The 26,703-nt window shown below is 47.6% G+C and overlaps 1 protein-coding gene across 5 annotated transcripts; it reads left to right on the top strand.

Moving 5' to 3' along the window:
* Positions 1-295: 295 nt before the first annotated feature.
* Positions 296-26,680, top strand: DDB2 (damage specific DNA binding protein 2). Of its 5 annotated transcripts, XM_077960879.1 has the most exons (11): positions 317-544; positions 921-1,113; positions 2,191-2,327; positions 2,711-2,902; positions 19,626-19,771; positions 21,352-21,451; positions 21,536-21,713; positions 22,046-22,188; positions 24,950-25,114; positions 25,268-25,313; positions 26,258-26,679. In XM_077960879.1, the coding sequence occupies exons 2-11, from the start codon at positions 987-989 to the stop codon at positions 26,305-26,307; spliced, it is 1,284 nt and encodes a 427-aa protein (XP_077817005.1). In that variant the 5' UTR covers positions 317-544; positions 921-986; the 3' UTR covers positions 26,308-26,679. The 5 variants fall into 5 exon arrangements, with proteins under 5 accessions (XP_077817006.1, XP_077817005.1, XP_077817007.1 ...); NM_001260837.1 differs by lacking the exon at positions 317-544 and having other exon boundaries at positions 808-1,113; positions 26,258-26,680; XM_077960880.1 differs by lacking the exon at positions 24,950-25,114 and having other exon boundaries at positions 296-1,113.
* The last annotated feature ends 23 nt before the right edge of the window (positions 26,681-26,703 follow it).

Here is a 26,703-nt window from a genome sequence, read left to right as displayed (position 1 = left end):
CACTCCAGCCTGGGCGGCAGAGCGAGACTCCGTCTCAAAAAAAAAAAAAAAAAGAAAGAAAAAAAAAAAGGCAAGGCGTTCCAATCATTCTCCCTTCACAGAGAAGCAGCTTGGATTCGATGGGGCTGTAGTTTCTGGATTCCGACTGCAAAGCTGACCGCTGGTACAGCGCAGCTTCTAACTTAGGAAAGGCACTAGCTCTCTACAAAGCCGCCACGCCCCAACTACACCCTGTAGCTACCAGCCAATCCCAAAGCCCGAGCGGGAGTCATCACCAGTTGCAAGGCGGGAGCCAGGGCCTTGGCTGGTACCAGGCCTCCTCCCCGGACCCGCAGAGGCCTGGCAGCGCCTCGTCTGAGGAGGGTTCGTGTCGGGAGGCTAAGGCTGGATGATCACTTAAGCCCATGAGTTCAAGACCGGCCTGGACAACATAGCGAGACCCCGTCTCTCCAGAAAAAGAAAAAAAAAAGAAAAAGAGAGAGAGAGATAAATTAGCCGGGCGGGGTGGCGCACGCTTGTAGTCCCATCTACTTAGGAGGCTGAGGTGGGAGGATCGCTTGAGCCCAGGAGGTGGAGGCTGCACTGACCTATCATCGCGCCACTGCTCTCCAGCGTGGGCGACAGAGCCAGACCCTGTGGCTGAAAAAATAAAACATAAAGCCGGGGGCCATCTTTGCTCCGGGCAGGTCAGCTGACCCGGGCTGGCACAGGCCCTGGCGCAGTTCCCGCCCCTCCCGAGAGCGCTGGCACCGCCCCCTCCCCGCGCCCCCTCCTTCCAGGAAGGGGCGGGGTCTCCTAGACGGGTGGGGCCGGAGCTCGGAGCTGGTTTGAACAAGCCCTGGGCATGTTTGGCGGGAAGTTGGCTTAGTCGGCTACCTGTGGCCCCGCAGTTTTGTAGTCCCCGCCTTGTTTCTCCCCAGAGGTCTCTCAATCCTCCCTCCATGATCTTCGCATAGAGCACAGTACCCCTTCGCACGGAGGACGCGATGGCTCCCAAGAAACGCCCAGAAACCCAGAAGACCTCCGAGATTGTATTACGCCCCAGGAACAAGAGGAGCAGGAGTCCCCGGGAGCTGGAGCCCGAGGCCAAGAAGCTCTGTGCGAAGGGCTCCGGTACTGCCTGTGCCTGCTGCTTGAATATTTCCGCCTTTAGGGGTGCTCGCGCAGGAGGCTGCAGCGGGGGATGGGTGCTCCGAGGCTCCCGAGGCCGGCGCAGGTCACGGATGCCGCCGGCTGTGCATTCTACCTGCAGGTTCTTTGACACCAGAACGTTTAGGCTTCAACACCTCTCCCGCCAGGTGACAGGAAGCAGACAAGCTCCGTAACAACAGACACACGGACTTGTCAGATTCCTTGTTTGTAGCAGGGTTCTTGCACAGTTTGGACGGCTTCAGAGAATACTACCTTTCCTGGCACTGTGTGTGCTGGATTTCATAGTCACGCTTGTTAGCTGCACGTGCTAGGTGGTCAGTTGTGAGAGCCCCCAATTCCTTCCCTCCTTAGAAAGCTCATTCTCTGAGGTTTACTGGGGCTTGAACCTGGGGCTATAAGGAGTTTCGAGACACTCAAAAACTGGAGCTGGGGCTTGTTAATCAAGTGGGTTTTGTCCATGTGAAGAAAGAATTGGTTGTCAGGACGTCGGACCTATAGTGATTGGGTCCTCAAATGCAAGTTTGGTGATCCGGAGTTGTTGCTTTATTGCTATTCTAATTTCACTCACCTCCCCAGAAGTAACCTAGTTAAGAGCATTTCCAGGCCTTCCTATTCCTTCTTTTCCTAAACGGTGACTTCTGCCATGCTCCCCTAAAATATTTTTATTGTGCATTATATGTGATTTATAAAATTGTGACCCTGTCCCATCTCGTTTTGCAGCCCAAACTGGGAAGAGTTCTGCAGTGTACTTTATTCTTGTGTGTTTCTTTGGCTGGGGTCTCAGGAACCCTGCACGATTATTTACTTTCATTTCAGTCTTACTGTTTGGGGGAGTGTTTTGGGGAAGGGGCCAAATCCCTACTCATTTTTTTTTTTTATTTCCGGTGCTGGGTGAGACCGCACAGACACGGAAAGGCCTCAGGAGATGATGAGACAGAGATTAGCCATGCCGAATGAAACAAGGCTTCCTTTCAGGGAATTCAGCAGAAAAACCTTTCGTGAGATTGGAGAGGAAAATATGTCTGTTCTGCTTGGCAGGTCCTAGCAGAAGAGGTGACTCAGACTGCCTCTGGGCGGGGCTGGCTGGCCCACAGATCCTGCCGCCATGCCACAGCATCGTCAGGACCCTCCACCAGCATAAGCTGGGCAGAGCTTCCTGGCCATCTGTCCAGCAGGTAAGGCATTTTTTGCCTCAAGTCCTCAAGGGTTTGCACGTGCATTTTTACTATTGCATGCTCCCAAATTAGATGATGGCTTGGTTCACCAGCTTGTCAGAGTGGTCCGATCACCCAGACTGTGGTGACTGGCCTACTGGGCACTCAGCCATCTAAAAAAAGTCTTATGTTGTAAAGGTCCCAGCTGGAATGCACTCTGCCCCTTTTGCTTTCCCAGATTATTAGTTCATGTACATTGCAAATATTTTCATGCAGGGCAGGCGGTTAGCTTTCCTTTGGTGGGAGGACTTGGCTCTAGGGCTCATCTATGAAGGAGGCAGAGATTGGCAGTTTACCCAGAACTTGGGTTTTAATTCAACCTAATTCATTTCTCTCTGTGGCAGGGGCTCCAGCAGTCCTTTTTGCACACTCTGGATTCTTACCGGATATTACAAAAGGCTGCCCCCTTTGACAGGAGGGCTACATCCTTGGCGTGGCACCCGACTCACCCCAGCACTGTGGCTGTGGGTTCCAAAGGGGGAGATATCATGCTCTGGAATTTTGGCATCAAGGACAAACCCACCTTCATCAAAGGGGTGAGCAGTTCCCCATGCCAGGTCGTGCTAAAGAAGTGTTTGCTGGCCGGGCACGGTGGTTCACGCCTGTAATCCCAGCACTTTGGGAGGCCGAGGCGGGCGGATCACCTGAGGTCTGGAGTTTGAGACCAGCCTGGGCAACATGCTGAAACCCTGTCTCTACTAAAAATACAAAAATTAGCTGGGCGTGGTAGCAGGTGCCTGTAATCCCAGCTACTCAGGAGGCTGAGGCAGGAGAATCGTTTGAACCTGGGAGGTGAGGTTGCAGTAAGCCAAGATTGCGCCATTACGCTCCAGCCTGGGCAACAAGAGTGAAACTCCATCTCAAAAAAAAAAATAGTAAAATAAAATAAAAATAAGGAGTGTTTATTGAAGGAATGAAAGGGATATTGATGTCACCCAGTAATTGTCAGGAAGAGGACTGGGATCAAAAGTAACTGTGGGCATTTTCAAATACGTAAATGGTGATGGTATATATTTTTCTAATGCCTGCCCTTAAAATACTAGAAGATATAGACTATTGATCATCCATAGAATTGAAGCCCCTTCTGGGCTGGGCGCGGTGGCTCACTCCTGTAATCCCAGCACTTTGGGAGGCCAAGGTGGGCTGACCACGAGGTCAAGAGATCTAGACCATCCTGGCCAACACGGTGAAACCCCGTCTCTACTAAAAATACAAAAAATGTGCTGGATGTGGTGGTGCGCGCCTGTAGTCCCACCTACTCGGCAGGCTGAGGCAGGAGAATCGCTTGAACCCGGGAGGCGAAGGTTGCAGTGAGCCGAGATCGCACCACTGCACTCCAGCCTGGGCAACAGAGTGAGACTCCATCTCAGAAAAAAAAAAAGAATTGAAGCTCCTTCTTACCACATTGACCTCATCTTACACCACTGTCTTTTCTCACTTCCTATGCTGTAGCCACACCAGTTGTTTCTATTCCTGAAACCCAGTCTCTGTAATTGCTGTTCCCATTGACTGGAGTGCTTTTCCCCATGGTCTTCTCATGGCTGGCGTCTTCTCATGCAGGTCTTTGCTGATTCTACCTCTGCAAAGAGGCTTTCACTGGTGGTCGTTACTCATAACGTAGATCCCACTCCTCCACCGTCATTCCCGGTATCATTACCCTGCTTCACGTTTCCCCCAAGCGTTGGCCAGTGTCTGAGATCTGATGCTTATTTGTATGTGTTTGCCCACTGATGGCAGACACCTTGCCTGTCTGGTTCACCACTCTATTCCCGGTGCCCGGAACAGTCTGGCCTAGAGTAGCTGCTTTATATTTGTTGAATGAATGAGGGACTTGAAGTGTAATTGAGCAGATAGGATGTATACATACGAGGTAATTAACAATACAGATGCCAAGTGCTACAGAATGTGAAAGAAGGAAGAACCCCTTGTGAATTGGAATCAATAGAGAAGACTCCATGGATGAGCAAGGAGGAGCAATATTAGGGAAATGGAGAGAAAAGAGGGAAAGACGTAGTGTGATTGGGTGAGGTTTGGCATAGAGTTCTTGGGGATAGTCTTTGTTGTGTCAGTTTCTCATCCGTTGCTGAGAGGTGAGTGTGTCATCCCCTCTAAGACCTTTAGCCAGCCCAGCTGGTGGCTAACGTTGGACGGCTGTGCTGTGAAAAGTGACACTGGGTTTAGAGCAGGAGTCACAAACTTATATGGCTCCAGAAGCCAAACAGAGTGGGAAAAAAAAAAGAATGTATGGTGGTAGCGTCAGGGGTAAACTAGAAATGACCGTTGTGCAAAAATGTAGGTCTTGTGCTATCAGATGTGATTTTTTCAAACAAAGCCACAAATCCTCATTTTTTAAATTTCAAATATCTTGAGTTTTAAAAAAATTGTAAAATAAGGCCGGGTGCGGTGGCTCAAGCCTGTAATCCCGGCACTTTGGGAGGCCGAGACGGGCGGATCACGAGGTCAGGAGATCGAGACCATCCTGGCTAACACGGCGAAACCCCGTCTCTACTAAAAAAATACAAAAAACTAGCCGGGCGAGGTGGCGGGTGCCTGTAGTCCCAGCTACTCCAGAGGCTGAGGCAGGAGAATGGCGTGAACCCGGGAGGTGGAGCTTGCAGTGAGCTGAGATCTGGCCACTGCACTCCAGCCTGGGCGACAGAGCAAGACTCCGTCTCAAAAAAAAAAAAAAAAAAAAAAAAAAATTGTAACATACATGTAACATAAAATTTATCACCTTAGCCATTTAAAACTTTTTTAAAAAAATGATAAAATATATATAACATGAAATTTACTTTCTTTTTTTTTTTTTTTTTTTTTTTTTGAGACGGAGTCTCGCTCTGTCGCCCAGGCTGGAGTGCAGTGGCTGGATCTCGGCTCACTGCAAGCTCCGCCTCCCGGGTTTACGCCATTCTCCTGCCTCAGCCTCCCGTGTAGCTGGGACTACAGGCGCCCGCTACCTCGCCCGGCTAGTTTTTTGTATTTTTTAGTAGAGACGGGGTTTCACTGTGTTAGCCAGGATGGTCTTGATCTCCTGACCTCGTGATCCGCCCGTCTCGGCCTCCCAAAGTGCTGGGATTACAGGCTTGAGCCACCGCGCCCAGCCCGAAATTTACTTTCATAACCATTTTTAAGTGCACAGTTCAATGGCATTAGGTAAATTGTGTAACCAGTCTCCGGAACTTCATTATTTTATTATTTTTTTTTATTTTTTGAGTCTCATTCTGTCACCCAGGCTGGAGTGCAGTGGCACAACCATAGCTCACTGCAGCCTCCACCTCCCTGACTCAAGGAGTCCTCCAGCTTCAGCCTCCCATGTAGCTGGGACTACAGGTGCGCACCACCATGCCTGGCTAATTTTTAGAGATGTGGTCTCTCTGCTTTGCCCAGGCTGGTCTCAAACTCCTGGCCTCAAGCAATCCTTCTGTCTTGTCTTCCCAAACTGCTTGGGATTACAGGGCTAAGCCACTGTGCCGGGCCTCTAGAACTTCTTAATATTGGCACTGAATAAAATTAAACACACATCTCAGCTGAATTCTGCTTCAGCCCACTATTTTTCTAACTCTGGTTTAAAGGTAGAGATGGGGGGAACCCAGGAGGAGGTCTCTTAAGTGGAGGGATTTGGAGACCAGCCCACCAGAAAAGGCCAGGTTAGACAGGTGTGGGAGACTGGAATTCAAGGTGTGAGATGGGTGTTCAAGGAACAAGTGCCAGCAGCCCCCAGAAAGGCAGTCAGAGGAGTGCCGTGGACAGAGAAGGGTAGGCTTCCTGCCTAGCTAAAGAGGCAGGTGACCGCCAATAAGGCAGCATGAAGTTGAAGTCAGAATCCAGAGCTCAGACAGGAAGAAATTTGTTTTCTTGTTTTCTCCAGGAGTCTAGGACATGGGAATAGAGGAATTTAGCTTATGCCTGGAGATGGGAAGAAGCAGTGTAGGGTATTCTAGGGGAAGATCTTCCTGACTAACAGGGTAATGACAAGTGCTTTGAACTTGTGCCAGACTGAGATTTTTTTTTTTTTTTTGCATCACCTTATGACATGCATGTAACTTTCTTTACAGTGTAAGCTTTCTTTACACTGTAATGAAGATTGGTCTAGGCATTGAATTTCGTGACTTGCAGTTGCAGGGAGCTAGGTTGGAGCAAAGGAAGGGTATGGCAGTCTGGAGAACTGTCTGGTTTTGCTCCCAGATGCTGACAGCAGAATGCTGATTTGAGACCAGTTACTGGAGGAGTAACAGTGCCTCATTTTGTCACTTCTTTAGTCATCTGACTTTGGCTGTGACCTCTACATTCTTCAGGCCCTTGTCAAGGGAACATGTATTACAGTTTCACAATGAAGATAGCTTAATTTTATTACTATTATAAAAACAATGTATGGGGCCAGGTGCAGTGGCTCACGCCTGTAATCCCAACACTTTGGAAGGCCGAGGCGGGTGGATCACCTGAGGTCAGGAGTTCAAGACCAGCCTGACCAACACATAGTGAAACCCTGTCTCTACTAAAAATAAAAAATTAGCCGGGAGTAGTGGCACACGCCTGTAGTCCCAGCTACTCGGGAATCTGAGGCAGGAGAATCACTTGAACCTGGGAGGTGGAGGTTGCAGTGAGCCAAGATGGTGCCACTGCACTCCAGCCTAGGCGACACAGAGAGACTCCATCTCTCAAAAAAACAAAACAATGTATTCTTACCATAAAAAAATACAGAGAAAAGTATAGAAAATAAATTAAATATGATCCAAAACCCCCATTTTCAGCATCCCTCTGTGCATGTGTACACTATTTTTTTTTTTTTTCCGAGTCTGAGTCTTATTCTGTCTTGTAGGCTGGAGTGCAGTGGTGCGATCTCGCCTCACTGCAACCTCTGCCTCCTGGTTCAAGCAATTCTTCTTCCTCAGCCTCCCAAGTAGCTGGGATTATAGGCATGCACCACCACACCCAGCTAATTTTTGTTTTGTTTTGATTTTTTGAGACAGAGTCTCACTCTGTTGCCCGGGCTGGAGTGTAGTAGTGTGATCTCGGCCCACTGCAACCTCTGCCTCCCGAGTTCAAGTGATTCTCCTGCCTCAGCCTCCTGAGTAGCTGGGATTACAGGCGCCTACCACCACGCCCAGCTAATTTTTATATTTTTAGTAGAGACGGGGTTTCACCATGTTGGCCAGGCTGGTCTTGAACTCCTAGCCTAAGGTGATCCACCTGCCTTGGCCTCCCAAAGTGTTGGCATTACAGGTTTGAGCCACCGAGCCCGGCCTAAATTTTTATATTTTTAGTAGAAACGGGGTTTCACCATATTGGCCAGGCTGGTCTCGAACTCCTGACCTCAAGTGATCCACCCACCTTGGCCTCCCAAAGTGCTGGGATTACAGGCGTGAGCCACTGCACCTGGCCTGGGTTTTTAAAATTATATCTTTATTGAGGTATAGTGGACATAAACTGCACCTATTTTAAGTGTACAATTTGGCTATTCTCAGCCTATGGGGTAGTCCTACTCCATAGGAGCAGTAAAAAATAAAAATAAAAATAAAAATTTGTAAAATTTGATGAGTTTTGACGTATGTGTACAACTGTGAAGCCATTACCACAATTAAAATAACTCACATTTCCCCCCTTTGTAGTATATTTGGGGCGTGAGAGATAGATGAGTTATCTATGACCCTTTGTAATCCACTCCTCTCCACCCAATATCTTACTCACTGTAAACTGCTGATCTACTTTTTATTTTTAGAGATTAATTTACATTTTCTAGAATTATATATAAATAGAATCATAGAACATATGCTCTTTTATTTTTGTTCTAATTTCTTTCAGTATAATTATTTAAAATTTATCTACATTTTTATGTGTAGTTTTTTTGTTGTTGTTTTTTATCTTTCTGAATAATGGTTCATTGTTTTTTGGGTTTTTTGGGTTTTTTTTTTGAGACAGTCTTGCTGTCTCAAAAAAGGGGCAGTGCAGTGGCACGATCTCGGCTCACTGCAAGCTCCGCCTCCCAGGTTCACACCATTCTCCTGCCTCGGCCTCCCAAGTAGCTGGGACTACAGGCGTACACCGCCACACCCGGCTAATTTTTTTGTATTTTTAGTAGAGATGGAGTTTCACCGTGTTAGTCAGGATGGTCTGGATCTCCTGACCTCATGATCCACCCGCCTCGGCCTCCCAAAATGCTGGGATTACAGGCGTGAGCCACCGCACCCGGCTGGTTTTTTTTCTTTAAAGACAGGGTCTTGCTGTGTCACGCAGGCATGATCATGGCTCAGCATAGCCTCAACCTCCTCGGCTCAAGCAATTCTCCCACCTCAGCCTCCTGAGTAGCTGGCGCTACACACACAGGCCACCATACTTGGCTAATTTTTAAATTTTGTTATAGAGACAGGGGTCTCACTGTGTTGCACAGGCTACTTTCAAACTCCTGGCCTCAAGCAATCCTCCTGTCTCGGCCTCCCAAAGTGCTGGGATTATAGGCGTGAGCCACTGCACCCAGTCGCATTGTATTGATATGCTACAGTTTATTCATTTACCTATTGAAGGATATTTGGAATGTTCTCTAGTTTTTGAATGCAACATATAAAGTGGCTGTGAACATTCACATACAAGTATTTGTGTGGATATATGTTTTCATTTTTCTTGGGTAAATACTTAGCAGTGGAATGGCTGGATTATTGAGTAGGAATGTTTTAAAGATACTTTTTAAATGAGAAAAGGCTTTTCTATTTACCCACATATTGTCATTTCCAGTGCTTTCATTCTTTCATGTGATCCAGATTTCCTTTTGGTAATATTTTCCTTCTGCCTGAAGAAATTCCTTTCATATTTCTTATAATGCAGATTGTTGATGAATACTTTCCACTGTTGTTTGTCTCAAAAAGTATTTTGCCTTTATTCTGGGGGAGGATGTTTTTGCTAAGTATAGAATTCTAGGTTCACAGTTTTTAAAATTATTTAACTTTTATTTTTTAATTGACGAATTAAAATTGTATTTATTTATCACGTACCATATATTGGTTCGCAGTTTTCTTTCTTCAGTACTTTAAAGATGATTTCTAGGCCGGGCGTGGTGGCTTACGCCTGTAATCCTAGCACTTTGGGAGGCCAAGGCAAGTGGATCATTTGTGGTCATGAGTTCCAGACCAGCCTGGCCAACATGATGAAACACCGCCTCTACTAAAAATACAACAATTAGCTGGGTTTGGTGGTGCTCACCAGTAATCCCAGCTACTTGGGAGGCTGAGGCATGAGAATCGTGCTTGAACCTGGGAGGCAGAGGTTGCAGTGGGCCAAGATGGCATCACTGCACTCCAGTCTGGGTGACAGAGTGAGACTGTGTCTCAAAAATAAATAAATAAAAATAAAGATGATTTCTAGCTGGGCACAATGGTTCATGCCTGTAATCTCAGCACTTTGAGAGGCTGAGGATGGGGGTCCTCTTGAGGCCAGGACTTTAAGACCAGCCTAGGAAACACAGCAAGATCTCATCTCTACAAAAAAATCTTAAAAATTAGCAGTAGCTTGAACTTGCAGTTCCAGCTACTCTGGAGGCTGAGGTGGGAGAATTGCTTAAGCCCAGGAGTCCAAGGCTTCAGTGAGCTCGGCAAGTCTGGGTGACAGATCATGATCCTGTCTCAATTAAAAAAACAAAACATCCTGATGAGAAGTTTGCTGCTATCCTTATGTTCTTCCCTATGTAATTTTTCTTCTGGTGGCTTTAAAAATGATTATGAGACCGGGGGGCACGGTAGCTCATGCCTGTAATCCCAGCACTTTGGGAGGCCGAGGCGGGCGGATCACGAGGTCAGGAGATAGAGACCATCCTGGCTACACGGTGAAACCCTGTCTCTACTAAAAATACAAAAAAATTAGCCAGGCGTGGTGGCAGGCGCCTGTAGTCCCAGCTACTTGGGAGGCTGAGGCAGGAGAATGGCGTGAACCCGGGAGGCGGAGCTTGCAGGGAGCCAAGATCACACGACTGCACTCCAGCCTGGGCAACAGAGAGGGACTCCATCTCAAAAAAAAAAAAAAAAAAAAAAAAAAAAAAAAAAATTATGATGATGTGCTTGTGGAGATCACTAAGCTTCTTTGATTTGATTTGTGAATTTTTTTTTTTTTTTTTTTGAGACAAAGTCTTGCTGTGTTGGCCAGGCTAGAATGCAGTGCCATGATCTCGGCTCACTGCAACCTCCACCTCCAGGGTTCAAGCGATTCTCCCTCCCTCAGCCTCTGGAGTAGCTGGGATTACAGGCACCCACCACCTCGCCTGGCTAATTTTTTTTTTTTTTTTTTTTTTTAAGTAGAGACGGGGTTTCACCATGTTGGCCAGGCTGGTCTGGAACTCCTGACCTCCGGTGATCCGCCCACCTTGATCTCCCAAAATGCTGGGATTATAGGCATGAGCCACCTTACCCAACCCATTATTTCTTACAAATAGTTCTTTTTCTCTTGGGTCTCCAATTACATATTGTCCAGCAGGTCATTGTTGTACTGTTAATTTTTGTCTTTTTCCCTGTTTCATTTTGTGCAGTTGTTCACTGATCTTCACTTCTGTAATATCTGACCTGCTGTCAATCCCTTCCTTCTTCCCTTCCTTCCCTTTCCCTTTCCCTTCCCCTTCCTTTTCTTTTCTTTCTTTCCTTCCTTCCTCCTTCCCCTCCCCTCCCCTCCCCTCCCCTCCCCTCCCCTCCCCTCCCCTCCCCTCTCTCTTCTCTCTTCTCTTTTCTCCTCTCTTTCCTGCTTGTGCAGAGCAGGGCTATTCCATAGGCAAAGTAGCCCAGTGTATTTTTCATTTCAGATACTGCATATCCCCTCTAGAAGTTGGGTCTTTTTTTTTTCATGTCTTCCATTTCTCTCCTCATATTTATTATTTCCTCTTCTTTCTTTTGTGAGGCAGGGTCTCACTCTGTCCTCCAGGCTGGAATGCACTGGCACGATCTCAGCTCACTGCAACCTCCACCTCCCAGGTTCAAGCCATCCTCCTGCCTCAGCCTACCGAGTAGCTGGGATTACCGGTGTGCACCATCACGCCTAGCAAATTTTTGTATTTTTAGTAGAGACCAAGTTTCGCCATATTGGCCAGGCTGGTCTCGGACTCCTAACGTCAAGTGATCTGCCTGCCTTGGCCTCCCAAAGTGCTGTGATTACAGGCGTGAGACACTGTGCCTGGCCTGATCCTGTGTCTTAAAAAAACAAAACAAAACAAAAAACTCTAACATGTAATACTGCTTTTTTACAAAAAATTGTGGGCCGGGCTCAGTGTCTCACACCTGTAATCCCAGCACTTTGGGAGGCTGAGATGGACAGATCTCCATCCAACATGGTGAAACCCCATCTCTACTAAAAATACAAAAAAATTAGCTGGGCATGGTGGTGGGTGCCTGTAATCCCAGCTACTTGGGAGGCTGAGGCAGGATAATCACTTGAACCCGGGAGTCAGAGGTTGCAGTGGCCCGAGATTATGCCACTGCACTCCAGCCTGGACAACAGAGCGAGACTCCATCTCTATTAAAAAAAAAAAAAACTGGCCGGGCGCGGTGGCTCAAGCCTGTAATCCCAGCACTTTGGGAGGCCGAGACGGGCGGATCACGAGGTCAGGAGATCCAGACCATCCTGGCTAACACGGTGAAACCCCGTCTCTACTAAAAAAATACAAAAAACTAGCCGGACGCGGTGGTGGGCGCCTGTAGTCCCAACTACTCGGGAGGCTGAGGCAGGAGAATGGCATGAACCCGGGAGTCGGAGCTTGCAGTGAGCTGAGATCTGGCCACTGCACTCCAGCCTGGGCGGCAGAGCGAGACTCCGTCTCAAAAAAAAAAAAAAAAAAAAAAAAAAAAACTGGTAGAAAACACGTAACAAAATTTACAATCTTAACCATTTTTAAGTATACAGTTTAGTAATGTTAACTATATTCACGTTGTACAACAGATCACTAGAACTTTTTTCTTATAAAATTGAAACTCTACACCCACTGAACAACAAGTCTCCACTTCTTCCTCCCCTTATCTCCTGGCAACCACAGTACTACTTTCTGTTTCTGTGAGTTTGACTACTTTAGATATCTCATCTAAGTGGAATCATACAGTATTTATCTTTTTGTGACAGGCTTATTTCCCTTAATACAGTTTTTTAAGATTCATCCATGTTGTAGCATGTGGCAGAATTTCCTTCTTCTTTAATGCTGAATAATATTCCATCATTCGTGTGTACCACCTTTTGTTTATCTGTTTATTCACTGGCAGACACTTAGGTTGACTTCATCTTTTGACTACTGTGAATAATGCTGCAGTGAATATGGGTGTGCAAATATCCCTTTGAGACCCCGACTTCAGTTCTTTGGGGCTAATGCCAGTAAGTAGGATTGCTTCATCAAATGGTAATTCTGTTGTTCATTTTTTGAGGAACCACCATACTGTTTTCCATACTGGCTATACCATCTCATGTTCCCATCAGCAGTGTACAAATGTTCCTACTTCCCCACTTCCTCACCAACATTTCTTTTCTTTTCTTTTCTTTTTTTTTTTTTTTTTTTTTGAGATGGAGTCTCCCTCTGTCACCCAGGCTGGAATGCAGTGGCGTAGAATCAGCTTACTGCAACCTCTGCCTCCCAAGTTCAACTGATTCTCCTGACTCAGCCTCCAGAGTAGCTGAGATTATAGGCACACACCACCATGCCCAGCTAATTTTTGTATGTTCAGTAGAGATGGGTTTTGCCATGTTGGCCAGGTTGGTCTTGAATTCCTGACCTCAGGTGATTCACCTGCCTTGGCCTCCCAAATTGCTGGAATTACAGGCGTGAGCCACCATGCTCAGCCTTTTCTGTTTTTTTGATAGTGGCTGTCCTAAGCGATGTGAGGTGATAGCAGTGTAGTTTCATTTGCATTTCTCAAATGATTAGTGATGTTGAGCATCTTTACGTGTGCTTCTTGGCCATTTGTATATTTTCTTTGAAGGAATGTCTATTCAAGTCCTTTGCCTTTTTTTTTGTTTTTTGAAACAGGGTCTTACTTGGTCACCTAGGCTGCAGTGCAGTGGCATGATCATAGCTCACTGCAGCTTCGAACTTCTGGGCTCCAGTCATCCTGCTGCCTTAGCCACTCTGGCTAAGACTGGGACTGCAGGTGCTCGCCACCATACCCTGCTAACTTTGTTTTGTTTTGTTTTTTTCGCTGTCTCTTACAGAAAGGACCTACTAACTTAAAAAAAATTTTTTTTCCATAGAGACTGGGTCTTGCTAGTCTCCCAGGCTGGTCTTGAACTCCTCTTTGCCTGCTTTTAGTTGGGTTATTTGTTGTTGTTTTGTAGGGGGTCTTTATATATTCTGGATATTAACCTCTTTTTTGTTTTTTTTTTTGTTTTTTGAGATGGAGTTTCGCTCCTGTCGTGCAAGCTGGAGTGTAATGGCGCAATCTCCACTCACTGCAATCTCCACCTCCCGGGTTCAAGCAATTCTCCTGCCTCAGCCTCCTGAGTAGCTGGGATTACAGGCATGAGCCACCATGCCCGGCTAATTTTTGTATTTTTAGTAGAGACAGGGTTTCACCATGTTGACCAGGCTGGTCTTAAACTCCTGACCTCAGGTGATCCGCCCGCCTTGGCCTCCCAAAGTGCTGGGATTACAGGGGTGAGACACTGTGCCCGGCCATGATATTAACCTCTTATCAGATCTATGATTTGAAAATATCTTCTCCCACTTCATAGATTGCCTTTTCACTCTGTGGATTGTTTCTTTTGAGGCCTGATTTTTTTTTTTTTTTAATTTTGAGATGGAGTTTCACTCTTGTTGCCCAGGCTGGAATGCAATGGCGTGATCTTGGCTCACTGCAACCTCCGCCTCCCGGGTTCAAGCAATTCTCCTGCCTCAGCCTCCCAAGAAGCTGGAATTACAGGCACCTACCAACATGCTAAGCTAGCCTGATTGATTTTTAATAGTGAACCAACCTCGCATTCTTGGAATAAGTTCATCCTGGACATGATGTATTTATCATTTTTAAATATTACTGGATTGAGTTGGCAAATATTTTAAGATCTTTGCATCTGTGTTCATGTGTAAAATTGGCCAAATCCTTGTCACATTTGTGTATCAAGATTATGCTCATTTCTGGCCGGGCGCGGTGGATCACTCCAGTAATTCCAGCACTTTGGGAGGCTGAGACGGGCGGGTCACAAGGTCAGGAGATGGAGACTCCTGGCCAACATAGTGAAACCCAGTCTGTACTAAATATGCAAAAATTAACTGGGTGTGGTGGTGCACTCCTGTCATCCCAGCTACCTGGGAGGCTGAGGCAGGAGAATTGTTTGAACCCGGGAAGCAGAGGTTGCAGTGAGCCGAGATCACGCCACTGCATTCTAGCCTGGCAACAGAGTGAGGCTCTGTCTCAGAAAAAAAAAAAAAAAAGATTATGCTGATTTCTGAGAATTGCTTGAGCCCAGGAGGTGGAGGTTGTAGTAAGCCGAGATTGCCTGAGCAACAGAGCATGACTCTGTCTCAAAAAAAAAGATTATGCTGCCCTCATTAGCTTGGGAATGATTCCCTCGTTTTCTAGTCTGTGGAGAGGGAGGATTTAAGATCAATATCTAGCTGGGTGCGGTGGCTCACTCCTGTAATCTCAGCACTTTGGGTGGCCAAAGTGGGCAGATCACCTGAGGTCAGGAGTTTGAGGCCAGCCTGGCCAACATGGCAAAACCCTGTCTCTACTAAAAATACACAAAAATTCACCGAGCATGGTAGCAGGTACCTGTAATCCCAGCTACTCGGGAAGCTGAGGCAGGAGAATTGCTTGAACGTAGGAGGCAGAGGTTGCCGTGAGCCAAGATTGTGTCACTGCACTCCAGCCTGGGCAACAGTGTGGGACTCTGTCTCAAAAAATAAATAAATAAAAATTAAAAAAAGAAAGATCAGTATCTCTTCCTCAGCCAGGTCTGGTGGCTCATGACTGTAATCCCAGCACTTTGGGAGGCCGAGGCAGGCAGATCACATGAGGTCAGGAGTTCGAGACCAGCCTGGCCAACATGATGAAACTCCATCTCTACTAAAAATACAAAACTTAGTTAAGTGTGGTGGCGTGAGCCTGTAATCCCAGGTACTTGGGAGGCTGAGGCTAGAGAATTGCTTAAACCTGGGAGGCGGAGATTGCAGTGAGCTGAGATCGTACCATTGCACTCCAGCCTGGGCTAGAGTGAGACTCCATCTCAAAAAAAAAAAAAAAAAAAAATTATTTCTTTCTATCTATCTATCTATCTTCCTCTTTCATCATCATCTTTTTCCCTTCCTGAACAGTTCAAACCAAAAGTCATTAGGTAGGATCAAGCAAGATAGATGTTTATGTAGTGGGGAGGCTACAGTGCTGGAAGTACCAGATGCTGGGCCCCTGAAGCTGAGGTGGGTGTCAGTACAGGTGGCAGGTGGCAGCAGCTCAGTACATAGAGACTGGACCCAAGCAAGATCAGAGGGGCATCCATGCAGGCAGGGGTGGAGAGTAGAGGAGGCCAGGCATGGAACAGTGAAGTGTGAAGCGGGGGTAAGGAGGCTGACCCACAGGGAGGTCTAGAGTGGGGTGGCGGAGTCAAGTGGGGTGAGCAGGGCTTTTGCATGGAGAGGGGACGGCAGTGGCGCCTGATGTGGGCAAGGAAGTTGTGTCTGCGTGGTTGAGGGAGTGGAGAGAGAGGAGAGGGTGATTGTGCCCTCGGGAGGGTACAAGAGTCCAAGCATCCTAAGGAAGATGTGCATTTGGGGGGTGTGTGGCAGCAATAGTGGAAGACTGGTTAAATACAAGGAGATTAATCAAATATGTAAGTATATTGAGTATAATGGGAACTACATTTTTCACTGTCAAAGAAGGGAATTATAAATATGGAAAGAGAGAAACTCGAATCAACTCTGTGGTGTTGAATTTGAATTGAAGACATTGATACGAAATTATGGTTTGCAGTATACAAAGTAAAGACAGTTGTGAAGCAATCTGATTGCAGATTCTCTTTACAGTTTTATTACCTTAATCTTTTATAAGTGTCTCACCCCGTGCTTAATTTGATGGCTCTTTTTTTTTTTTTTTTTCCAATAGAGATAGGGTCTTGCTCTGCCGCCCAGGCTGGAATGCAGTGGTAGGATCATAGCTTACTGCAGCCTTGAACTCTTGGGCTCAAGTCATCATCCCGCCTCAGCCTCTCGAATAGCTATGAGCACAGGTGTGCACCATCACTCCCAGCTGATTTTTAATAATTTTTTATAGAGGCTGGACCCAGTGGGTCATGCCTGTAACAGGACTTTGGGACGCTGAGGTGGAAGGATTGCTTGAGCCCAGGAATTTGAGACCAGCCTGAGTTACATAGTGAGACCCGGTCTCTAAAAAAAATAAATAAATAATAAAAATTGGTGACACACACCTATAGCCCCAGCTACTTGGGAGGCTGAGGCGGCGGGAGGACTGCTTGAGCCCAGGAGGTTGGGGCTACACTGAGCCAGGATTGCACCACTGCATCAGGGTTTCGAACTCCTGGCCTTAAGCGATTCTCCTACCCCAGCGCCCCAAAATACTGGTATTATAGATGTGAGCTACTGTGCCCAGCCAATGGCTATTCTTTTTGCAACTCATTACCGAGTTCTCCCAAAGCTTTCAACACGGCTTTTGTAGAAGTAACAATGTCCTTTGTTTTTGCACGTATTTCATCAGTTTACATGCTTGATTAAATTTGGTATTAATTACAATAAAAGATGCAACTGGAATAAACAGATTTGAGAACAACCACAACCAACCCTTGGTTTGGTAAGCATAGAACTCAACTGGAGGGAGCAGAAGATTATCATACTACCAGCCAGCATTTGGCAGACCGTGAGCATTAGAATGACCGTGAGGTTAGAACGTTTTATAGAGGGAAGGGAACGTGCCAGTTAGTATGTTGCGATAGCTAAGTGATTGTTGCATAGAGGAACTTGTACAGTTCTATGAGGCTGGGATAGCTGCAGCGTAAGGAAGAAGTGGAAAAGGTGGAGAAAGGCAGAGAAGTGGAGAAGTTTCCCTCTTGGGGATGTAAAGTTCTTAAAACAATGCCTGACCGGGCACAGTGGCTCACGCCTGTAATCCCAGCACTTTGGGAGGCTGAGGCAGGCCAATCACCTGAGGTCGGGAGTTCGAGACCAGCCTGACCAACATGGTGAAACTCGTCTTTACTAAAAATACAAAAATTAGCCGGGTGTGATGGTACGGGCATGTAATCCCAGCTACTCAGGAGGCTGAGGCAGGAGGATTGCTTGAATCCGGGAGGTGGAGGCTGCAGTGAGCTGAGGTTGTACCACCGCACTCCAGCCTGGGCGACAGAGCAAGACTCCATCTAAAAAAAAAAAAAAAAATCCCCCCCAAAAAACAGTGCCTAATACATAGTAAGCAATTAATAAGGTTAAGCCATTGATATTATCATGATTACTTTCATCATAATTTTCTGGGATGACTGGAAGAATAGGAAGGGGCACAGATCTGACTCTTGCCCTCCTAACTCCGCCACTGCTCTGAGCTGAAGCTCTTCTAAAGAGAGGACTGTGGGAATAGCAAATTAGGGCACATCCATAAAATGGAATAATACCTCAGCAATAAAATGAGATGAGCTTGTTGATAAAGCAAACTCAGATGAATCTCAGAGGCATGATGAGTGACATGAAACAAGACAGTCTCAAAAGGTTGCATACTGCCTAATTCATTTACATGACATTCTATTTTTAATTCTATTTTTAATTTAATTTTATTTTTAGAGACAGGATCTTGCTCTGTCACCCACGCTAGAGTGCAGTGATGCGATCACAACTCACTGCAGCCTCGACCTTCAGGGTTCCGTCATCCTCCCACCTCAGCCTTCTGAGGAGCTAGAACCACAGGCACCTACCACCATGTCTATATATATATATATGTGTGTGTGTGTGTGTGTGTGTGTATATATATATATATATATTTTTTTTTTTTTGTAGAGATGGGGGTTCTCCCTATATTGCTCAGGCTGGTCTTGAACTCCTGGCCTCAAGCAGTCCCCCCGCCTCAGTCTCCCAGGTGGTGGGATTACTGTGCCTGGTCTATTGGACATTCTATGAGGGCAAAACAATAGTGATGGAGAACAGATCAGCCAGGGGCTGGGGGCGAGGGGAGGGTGTGATTGCAATGGGATAGCACAATGGAGTTTTTGGGCTGTTGCAAATGTTCTGCATTTTGATTTGGGTGGTGGTTATTTAAATCTATACATATGTTAAAATTCAGAGAACTGTATACCCCAAATTTGCTATATGTTAATTAAAAAAAAGAAAGTAAAAATAAAGCCTTAAGAAATGAAGGGAGGCCAGACTTAGTGGCTCACGCCTATAATCCCAGCACTTTGGGAGGCTGAGGCTGGCGGATCACCTGAGGTCAGGAGTTCAAGACCAGCCTGGCCAACATGGTGAAACCCTGTCTCTTCTAAAAATACAAAATTTAGCCATGCGTGGTGGTGGGCACCTGTAATCCCAGCTGCTTGGGAGGCTGAGGCAGGAGAATCGCTTGAACCTGGAAGGCAGAGGTTGCAATGAGCTGGGATCACGCCATTGCACTCCAGCCTGGGTGACAGAGTGGGACTCCATCTCAAAAAAAAAAAAAAACAAAAAAAAGGAAAGGGAGGGAGGGAGGGAGGAAGAAAGAGAAAGAAAGAAAGGAAGAAAAAGAAAAGAAGGGGCCAGGCAAAGTGGCTCATGCCTATAATCTTAGCACTTTGAGAAGCCACGGTAGGAGGATCACTTGAGCTCAGGAGTTCGAGACCAGCCTGGGCACCACAATGAGACCCTGTCTCTACCAACAATTTTTTAAAAATTAGCACTTGTAATGCCAGCACTTAGGGAGGCCGAGGTGGGCAGATCGCTTGAACTCAAGAGTTCAAGACCAGCCTGGGCAACATGACAAAACCCCATCTTTAAAAAAAAAAAAAAAAATACAAAAATGAACTGGGCATGGTGTGTGCACCTGTAGTCCCAGCTACTTGGGAGGCTGAGGTAGGAGGATCGTTTGAGCCTGGGAGATTGAGGCTGCAGTGAGCCGTGTTCGTGCCACTGCACTTCAGCCTAAGTGACAGAGAAAGACCCTATTTCAAGGGAAAAGAAAAAGAAGTGAAGGCTCTGTGGAGAGCGTCCTAGTGTTTAGGTGTCCGAGCTGACCTGGCCCCACGCACTGCTCGTTGGTGCTTCCGTGACAGCGCAGCACGCGTGCCCAGGCCTGGTTCCTCACTGCCAGGCCCATCATCACTCACTGGCTTTTTCCTTCCTCATGTTAGATTGGAGCTGGAGGGAGCATCACTGGGCTGAAGTTTAACCCTCTCAATACCAACCAGTTTTACGCCTCCTCAATGGAGGGAACAACTAGGCTGCAAGACTTTAAAGGCAACATTCTACGAGTTTTTGCCAGCTCAGACACCATCAAGTGAGTAGTTTAACTAGGTGGGGAAAGGGCTTCTAAGCTTAGGTGTAGTTCCGGCAAGAGCATCCAGATCCCATTTCCTCAACCCAACCTGGCACAGGGAAGAAAGGAAAGATGTCAGCCACCTTCCGCCCTTCTTTCTCTTTCTCAAACTGTTCCTTGGCCACCCTCACTTTGGTCCAGGTGGGTTACTGCTTTGGGAAGGTGTTCTGGAGCCTCAGCTCTTCTGTAAGTCATACCTGTATTAGACTAGACCTGGACCTTCACTAGATAAGCCAGCATGGCATAGGCCCAGAAAGCCACCTAGAGAATGGAGCAGCAGCTAAGAACTTGAGACTGAATTCCCTGCACTCGCTGTGGTGTAATGACCTGAGCCGTTCCTGGGTGCAAGCTTACATGGATGGAATCTTGTCCATAAAGTGCTCTGAACTTCCCAAGAGAAAGTGGCTGGAGAAATTACAGAATGCAGCTGGGTGCAGTGGCTCATGCCTGGTGGGTGGATCACCTGAGGTCAGGAGTTCAAGACCAGCCTGGCCAACATGGTGAAACCCCATCTCTACTAACAATACAAAAAATGAGCCGGATGTGGTGGTAGGTGCCTGTAATTCCCAGCTACTTGGGAGGCTGAAGCAAGAGAGTAGCTTGAACCCAGGAGGCAGAGGTTGCAGTGAGCCGAGATTGCGCCACTGCACTCCAGCCTGGGCAACAAGAGTGAAATTCCATCTCCAAAAAAAAAAAAAAAAAAATTACAAAATACTCGTCACTTTGATTTCCAGCTAGAGCCGGGACTCTGACTGCTCCCTGAGGAATTAAGTGAGGGTGCTGGGGTGTAACTAGCATTGGATGGGATCCTGGGCTGTCCTGCAGGGATGAGGAGTGCATGCGCAATTCAGCAGGTGATTGGATAGACGAGGCTCCAGGCTCGTTTTCCGCAAGAAATCTTCTTGCTTGAAGATATTCATAAGGGATGGCAAAAGTCAGTGTAGCATGGATTTGAGGGTTTGAGAGAAAAACTGAGCTGAGCTCCTCTGGCTGGATAGCAGGATCCCTGAAGCACCCCTAGTCAGCCTCCCAGTCCAGTGGTTTGAGGGACCAGAAGAGCTCCTGGTTGTGTGTTTTTCCCTCAGTGTTCAGAAGGGGGCAGAAGTGCCTTTCCAGCCAGCTCTGAGGAACAGAGCAAGGCAATCCCTGTTTGGCTTGTGTCTCCTTTGGCCCAAAGGGTGGAGAGTGAAAGGAGAGAGCAGTAAAGGAGGATTGCTTAGAACCCGGGGTGTGGGGGCGGGCGTGCCCTGAGGCTTGCTTTATGGTTTGAGCTTTGTCTGCTTCAGAGACTCTTAGGAGCTGGGGATCCTGGGCCCAGCAGTAACCGGACAGATTTCTGAGCCCCATTACCCCATTCCCTCTGTCTGGACGGTAGAGCAGTCTGAATGTTCCTCGCTAGGAATCCACAGCAAGACAGTTATTCATTCATTCAACAAATATTTATTGAATGCCCACTGTGGGTTAGTCACTGGAGCAGCAACAGTGAGTAAACAGGCCTATCTCTGTCCCCAAGAATCTTACAACACAGTCTTTCCCTCCAGCATCTGGTTTTGTAGCCTGGATGTGTCCGCCAGTAGCCGAATGGTGGTCACAGGAGACAACGTGGGGAACGTGATCCTGCTGAACATGGACGGCAAAGAGGTGCGTTCTCCCAGGTCCTGCCTTTCCCTCCCTCATCCCCGCCTCGGTTCTGTGTCCCCACCTGAACCGAGCTCTTCTCTGCAGCTTTGGAATCTCAGAATGCACAAAAAGAAAGTGACGCATGTGGCCCTGAACCCATGCTGTGATTGGTTCCTGGCCACAGCCTCCGTAGATCAAACAGTGAAAATCTGGGACCTGCGCCAGGTTAGAGGGAAAGCCAGCTTCCTCTACTCGCTGCCGCACAGGCATCCTGTCAACGCAGGTGTGATATCCCAGACTTCATCCCTCCTGCAGACCCTGCCTATCTGACTACTGCTGGGGTGTTCCCTCAGCGTGGAAGCCACTACCACAAACCTTTACCCCTGATAGCGTCTGCCAAGCTGATGTCTGGGAATCTTTGTGGCTGTGGCTGTCCCCATCAACTGCTGAGTTTCCAGAATTTTGTTGTTGTTCATAGCCCAGATTCACCTCTTCCTTTCCGCTCCTGTCTAGAGAGGAGTGGTAGGGAGGGTACCCCTGCAGGAGAAGGCCTGCAAGGCCAGGACCACAGGGGGCTCGTGGTTCCTTCAGCTCAGGGGCTTTTCACTTTGCCAGCTTGTTTCAGTCCCGATGGAGCCCGGCTCCTGACCACGGACCAGAAGAGCGAGATCCGAATTTACTCTGCTTCCCAGTGGGACTGCCCCCTGGGCCTGATCCCACACCCTCACCGTCACTTCCAGCACCTCACACCCATCAAGGTGAGTGGCGGAGGGAAGGAGCTCCCAGAAGGAAGCTGTGATCATGAGGCTGGAGCAGGTCTGCCCACGGTGGGGAAGGGCTGATGTGGTAAGCCTGCCACCCCAGATCGCTCCTGGCCCAAGCACAGAGCATCTCTTACCCTTTGGCTCTCTCTCTTCCTTTTATCCCACTTCTGCCATTCCATATGGTTGAGTTTTCTTTCTGTCTCTCTGATAAAGTATTTTTCTGAGTTTTTTCAGCCCAGCTCTGATCTCACGGTGAGCATTTTCTAAGATCCTGACCCTCTGTTCTGTCTTCTCAGCTTCAGTTACCTGTGTACAGTTGACCCACAAACCTTCACCTTTTATTTATTTATTTTTTTTAAGGCAGGGTCTCGCTCTGTCACCCAGCTGGGAGTATAGTGGGGCAATCATGGTTCATTGCAGCCTTGATCTCCCAGGCTCAAGCGATCCTCCTGCCTCATTGTTTTGTTTTTGTGTTTCTTTTTTGCTTTTTTTTTTTTTTTTTTTTTTTGAGACGGAGTCTCCCTCTGTCGCCAGGGCTGGAGCGCAGTGGCCGGATCTCAGCTCACTGCAAGCTCCGCCTCCCGGGTTTACACCATTCTCCTGCCTCAGCCTCCTGTGTAGCTGGGACTACAGGTGCCCGCCACCTCGCCCGGCTAGTTTTTTGTATTTTTTTAGTAGAGACGGGGTTTCACCGTGTTCGCCAGGATGGTCTCGATCTCCTGACCTCGTGATCCGCCCGTCTCGGCCTCCCAAAGTGCTGGGATTACAGGCTTGAGCCACTGCGCCCGGCCTGCTTTTTGTTTTTTAAAGACAGGGTATTCCTCTGTTACCCAGGCTGGTCCTTTTTTTTTTTTTTTTCTTTCTTGAAACAGGGTCTTGCTCTGTCACCCAGGCTGGAATGCAGTGGCACAAACATAGCTCACTGCAGCCTCAACCTCCTGGGTTCAAGCAATCCTTCCATCTTAGCCTTGGGAGTAGATTGGACTACAGGTGTGTGCCACCACATCCAGCTAATTTTTTTATTTTTTGTAGAGATGGGGTTTTGCCATGTTGCCCAAGCTGGTCTTGAACTCCTAGGTTGAAGCTATCCTCCCGCCTTGGCCTCCCAAAGTGCTGGGATTACAGGCATGAGCCACCACGCCTGGCAACTTTGCCTTCTTAGTTTGTCTTGCAGGTTTCTGTGCTTCTAATAATAAAAATAAGTCTTTTATTTTCCCACCTTTTCGCAGGGTCTTGTTAATAGCTTCTCTATCCTTAGTCCCCAAGACTAATGGCTTTCAAGTCCTTTGATGCCTTCTTGCCTGAGCCCCCATGCAGCCTGAGCTCTGCTAGTTCTGTGTCCTTTTCCAAAACTACAGATCCTCTTCAGATCTTCAGGTTTTATGCCTGTACTTCTCTGGTCAGTTCAGCCTAGTGGTGGAGAGCACCAGTTTCCAGCAGCCAGACCCCCCGGGTTAGAATCCTTGGGCAAATTATTTATATTTTGGATCTGTTTCCTCATCTGCAAAAAGGGAATACTAGTCTCTAACTGATAGGGTTGTTGTGACGATGAGTCAGTATACTTAACGCACTTGGCCCCATGCCCAGCACCTGGTAAGTATTGGTAAGTACTCAATAAATGATGATTGAATATTGAGTGGCCCCCATGTACCTCAATCACATCCAAGCTCTTAATAAGTAATGTCAAGAATCCTTCCCCAATTGGTGTTCCTGTTAATCCATCGGTGTTCCTAATAATCCATCTGTCCCCATGTCCCAGTTTGTATCTAGCCAGGTGTCATAAGTCATTACAGCTTCCTGTGATTTGTGACTTACTTCTAAGCCTTTGCATGTACTATTTCTTCCTTCCTGCTAACCATGTCTTTCCTCCTTCAAAACTTCCTTGAGAAGTTTAATTAGGAAAATCCCATCCAATTTTGTCATTTTAATAACTGCCAGATTTGTTTTCAGTGGGGTGATCTGGGGAACATGGGTTTCCTTCTCTTTTTTAGCCAGTAGCAATTCTATACTCAACTCTTAGTAATTCATGCTGACGGAGGCGGGATGATAGTGGGGTTCCTCCAGAACTGAAGTCCTGTTAGGTTTTGGTCATCAGAGGCTTCTTTTGCTTTGTTGTAGGCTGACCTCTTAGGCTAATATCTGGGTCAGGCTGAGGTGAAAACGTTTATCAGTTAGCATGATCTTAGGAAATGCAAGTGAGGGAGAAGGCCTGAAGCTGCCCTAAGGGCCAGGGAGGCCAGCTAGGGATTAAAAATGTGCAATGGCAGAGGCAAACACAACCAAAAACCATTCTTGTCGTTTTCTGTAAGACTTACCTCCATTATTAGGTTGGCTTGTTACTGGCAAATAATACCTTTTTTTTTTTTCCCCTTTGAGACAGAGTCTTGCTCTGTCCCCTAGGCTGGAGTGCAGTGGCATCATCTTGGCTCACTGCAACCTCCGCCTCCCAGATTCAAGTGATTCCCCTGCCTCAGCCTCCCGAGTAGCTGGAACTACAGGCATGTGCCACCACGCCCAGCTAATTTTTTTTTTGGTATTTTTAGTAGAGACAGGGTTTCACCATGTTAGCCAGGATGGTCTCGATCACCTGACCTCGTGATCCGCCCACCTCGGCCTCCCAAAGTGTTGAGATTACAGGCGTGAGCCACCGCGCTCAGCCCAAAGAATACTTTTGATGTCCCTCTTTGTTGATGTTTGATGTCCCTCTTGGTCATGTTCTGCGTTTACTCTCATGACCGGCCTCTCCACCTCCTAGGCAGCCTGGCATCCTCGCTACAACCTCATTGTTGTAGGCCGATACCCAGATCCTAATTTCAAAAGTTGTACCCCCTATGAAATGAGGACGATCGATGTGTTTGATGGAAACTCAGGGAAGATGATGTGTCAGCTCTATGACCCAGAATCTTCTGGCATCAGTTCGGTGAGGCTTGGGCCCTCAAATAATGATGGGAGGAAGCAGGGATTCAACCTACCTTATTGACCAAAAATGACCAGAAATTAGGTTTTGTGTGCCCTTCTATGTCTCTGCTAATACCTTCACCCTTTCCTTGTGTTGACACTCTTGTCTCTGCAGCTCAATGAGTTCAATCCCATGGGGGACACGCTGGCCTCTGCAATGGGTGAGTAGGAAGAGGATGTATCTGACTTGCCGAGCCCAATCCTACTTCCCAAGGTTCAGTGCGGGCCAGCCTCAGCCCTGCCCTGCCACATTCACCCCAGGGCAGTGGCCCGCGGAAGATGGCTGGAAGACAGTGGTCTCTTTAGCCGAGGCCCTCCATGCCTCTGGCTTTGTCTTGGTCATGCAATGCCTGGCTACTGTCCAGTTTCCTAATGTTTCTTTCTTTCTTTTTTTTTTTTTTTTTTTTGAGACGGGGTTTCACTCTTGTGGCCCAGACCGGAGTGCAATGGCATGGTCTTGACTCACTGCAACCTCCGCCTCTCAGGTTCAAGAGATTCTCCTGCCTTAGCCTCCCGAGTAGCTGGGATTACAGGTGCCTGCTACCACGTCCAGCTAATTTTTTTCATATTTTTAGTAGAGACAGGCTTTTACCATGTTGGCCAGGCTGGTCTCAAACTCCTGACCTCAGGTGATCCGTCCAGCTTGGCCTCCCAAAGTGCTGGGATTACACGCATGAGCCATCATGCCGGCCAGTTTCCTAGTATTCCTTTTTTTTTTTTTGAGATGGAGTCTCGCTGTGTCCCCCCAGGCTGGAGTGCAGTGGCACGATCTTGGCTCAGTGCAAACTCCGCCTCCTGGGTTCACGCCATTCTCCTGCCTCAACCTCCCGAGTAGCTGGGACTACAGGTGCCCGCTACCACGCCCAGCTAATTTTTTGTATTTTTAGTAGAGACGGGGTTTCACCGTGTTAGCCAGGATGATCTCGATCTCCTGACCTCACGATCCGCCCGCCTTGGCCTCCCAAAGTGCTGGGATTACAGGCGTGAGCCACTGTGCCTGGCCTTCCTAGTATTTCTTTACCAAATCCTAGGTTTGCAGGCCAGCCCCAGGCTCTGAGAGACTGGTAATGGAAGGTGTAAGTCAGACTGGTCTCATTCCTCCTAGGTTACCACATTCTCATCTGGAGCCAGGAGGAAGCCAGGACCCGGAAATGAGAGACACTAAAGAAGGTGTGGGCCAGACAAGGCCTTGGAGCCCACACATGGGATCAAGTCCTGCGAGCAGAGGTGGCGATTTGTTAAAGGGCCAAAAGTATCCACGGCTAGGGTTGGAGCAGGGGTGCTGGGAGCTGGGGCGCTGTGGGACTGGGACACTTTCGTGTTAATGCTCTGGACCTACCTCCAGAGACTGCTCCAGAGTTGGTGACGCAGCTGCCCCAAGGGCCCCTCTGTATCTAGCCTGGAACCAAGGTTATCTTGGAACTGAATGACTTTTCTCCTCCTCTCAGTGGGTGGTAGCGGAGGGATCAAGCAGTTATTTGATTTCTGCTCACTTTTGATATGGCCAATAAAACCATACCCGACTGAGCTTTTGTGTGGATCTTCCAGAAG

Source organism: Macaca mulatta, chromosome 14 (genome assembly GCF_049350105.2).
Source record: "Macaca mulatta isolate MMU2019108-1 chromosome 14, T2T-MMU8v2.0, whole genome shotgun sequence".
Taxonomy (NCBI): domain Eukaryota; kingdom Metazoa; phylum Chordata; class Mammalia; order Primates; family Cercopithecidae; genus Macaca; species Macaca mulatta.
Note: the sequence above shows the minus strand (reverse complement) of the source record. Positions and strands in the feature narration are given on the sequence as shown.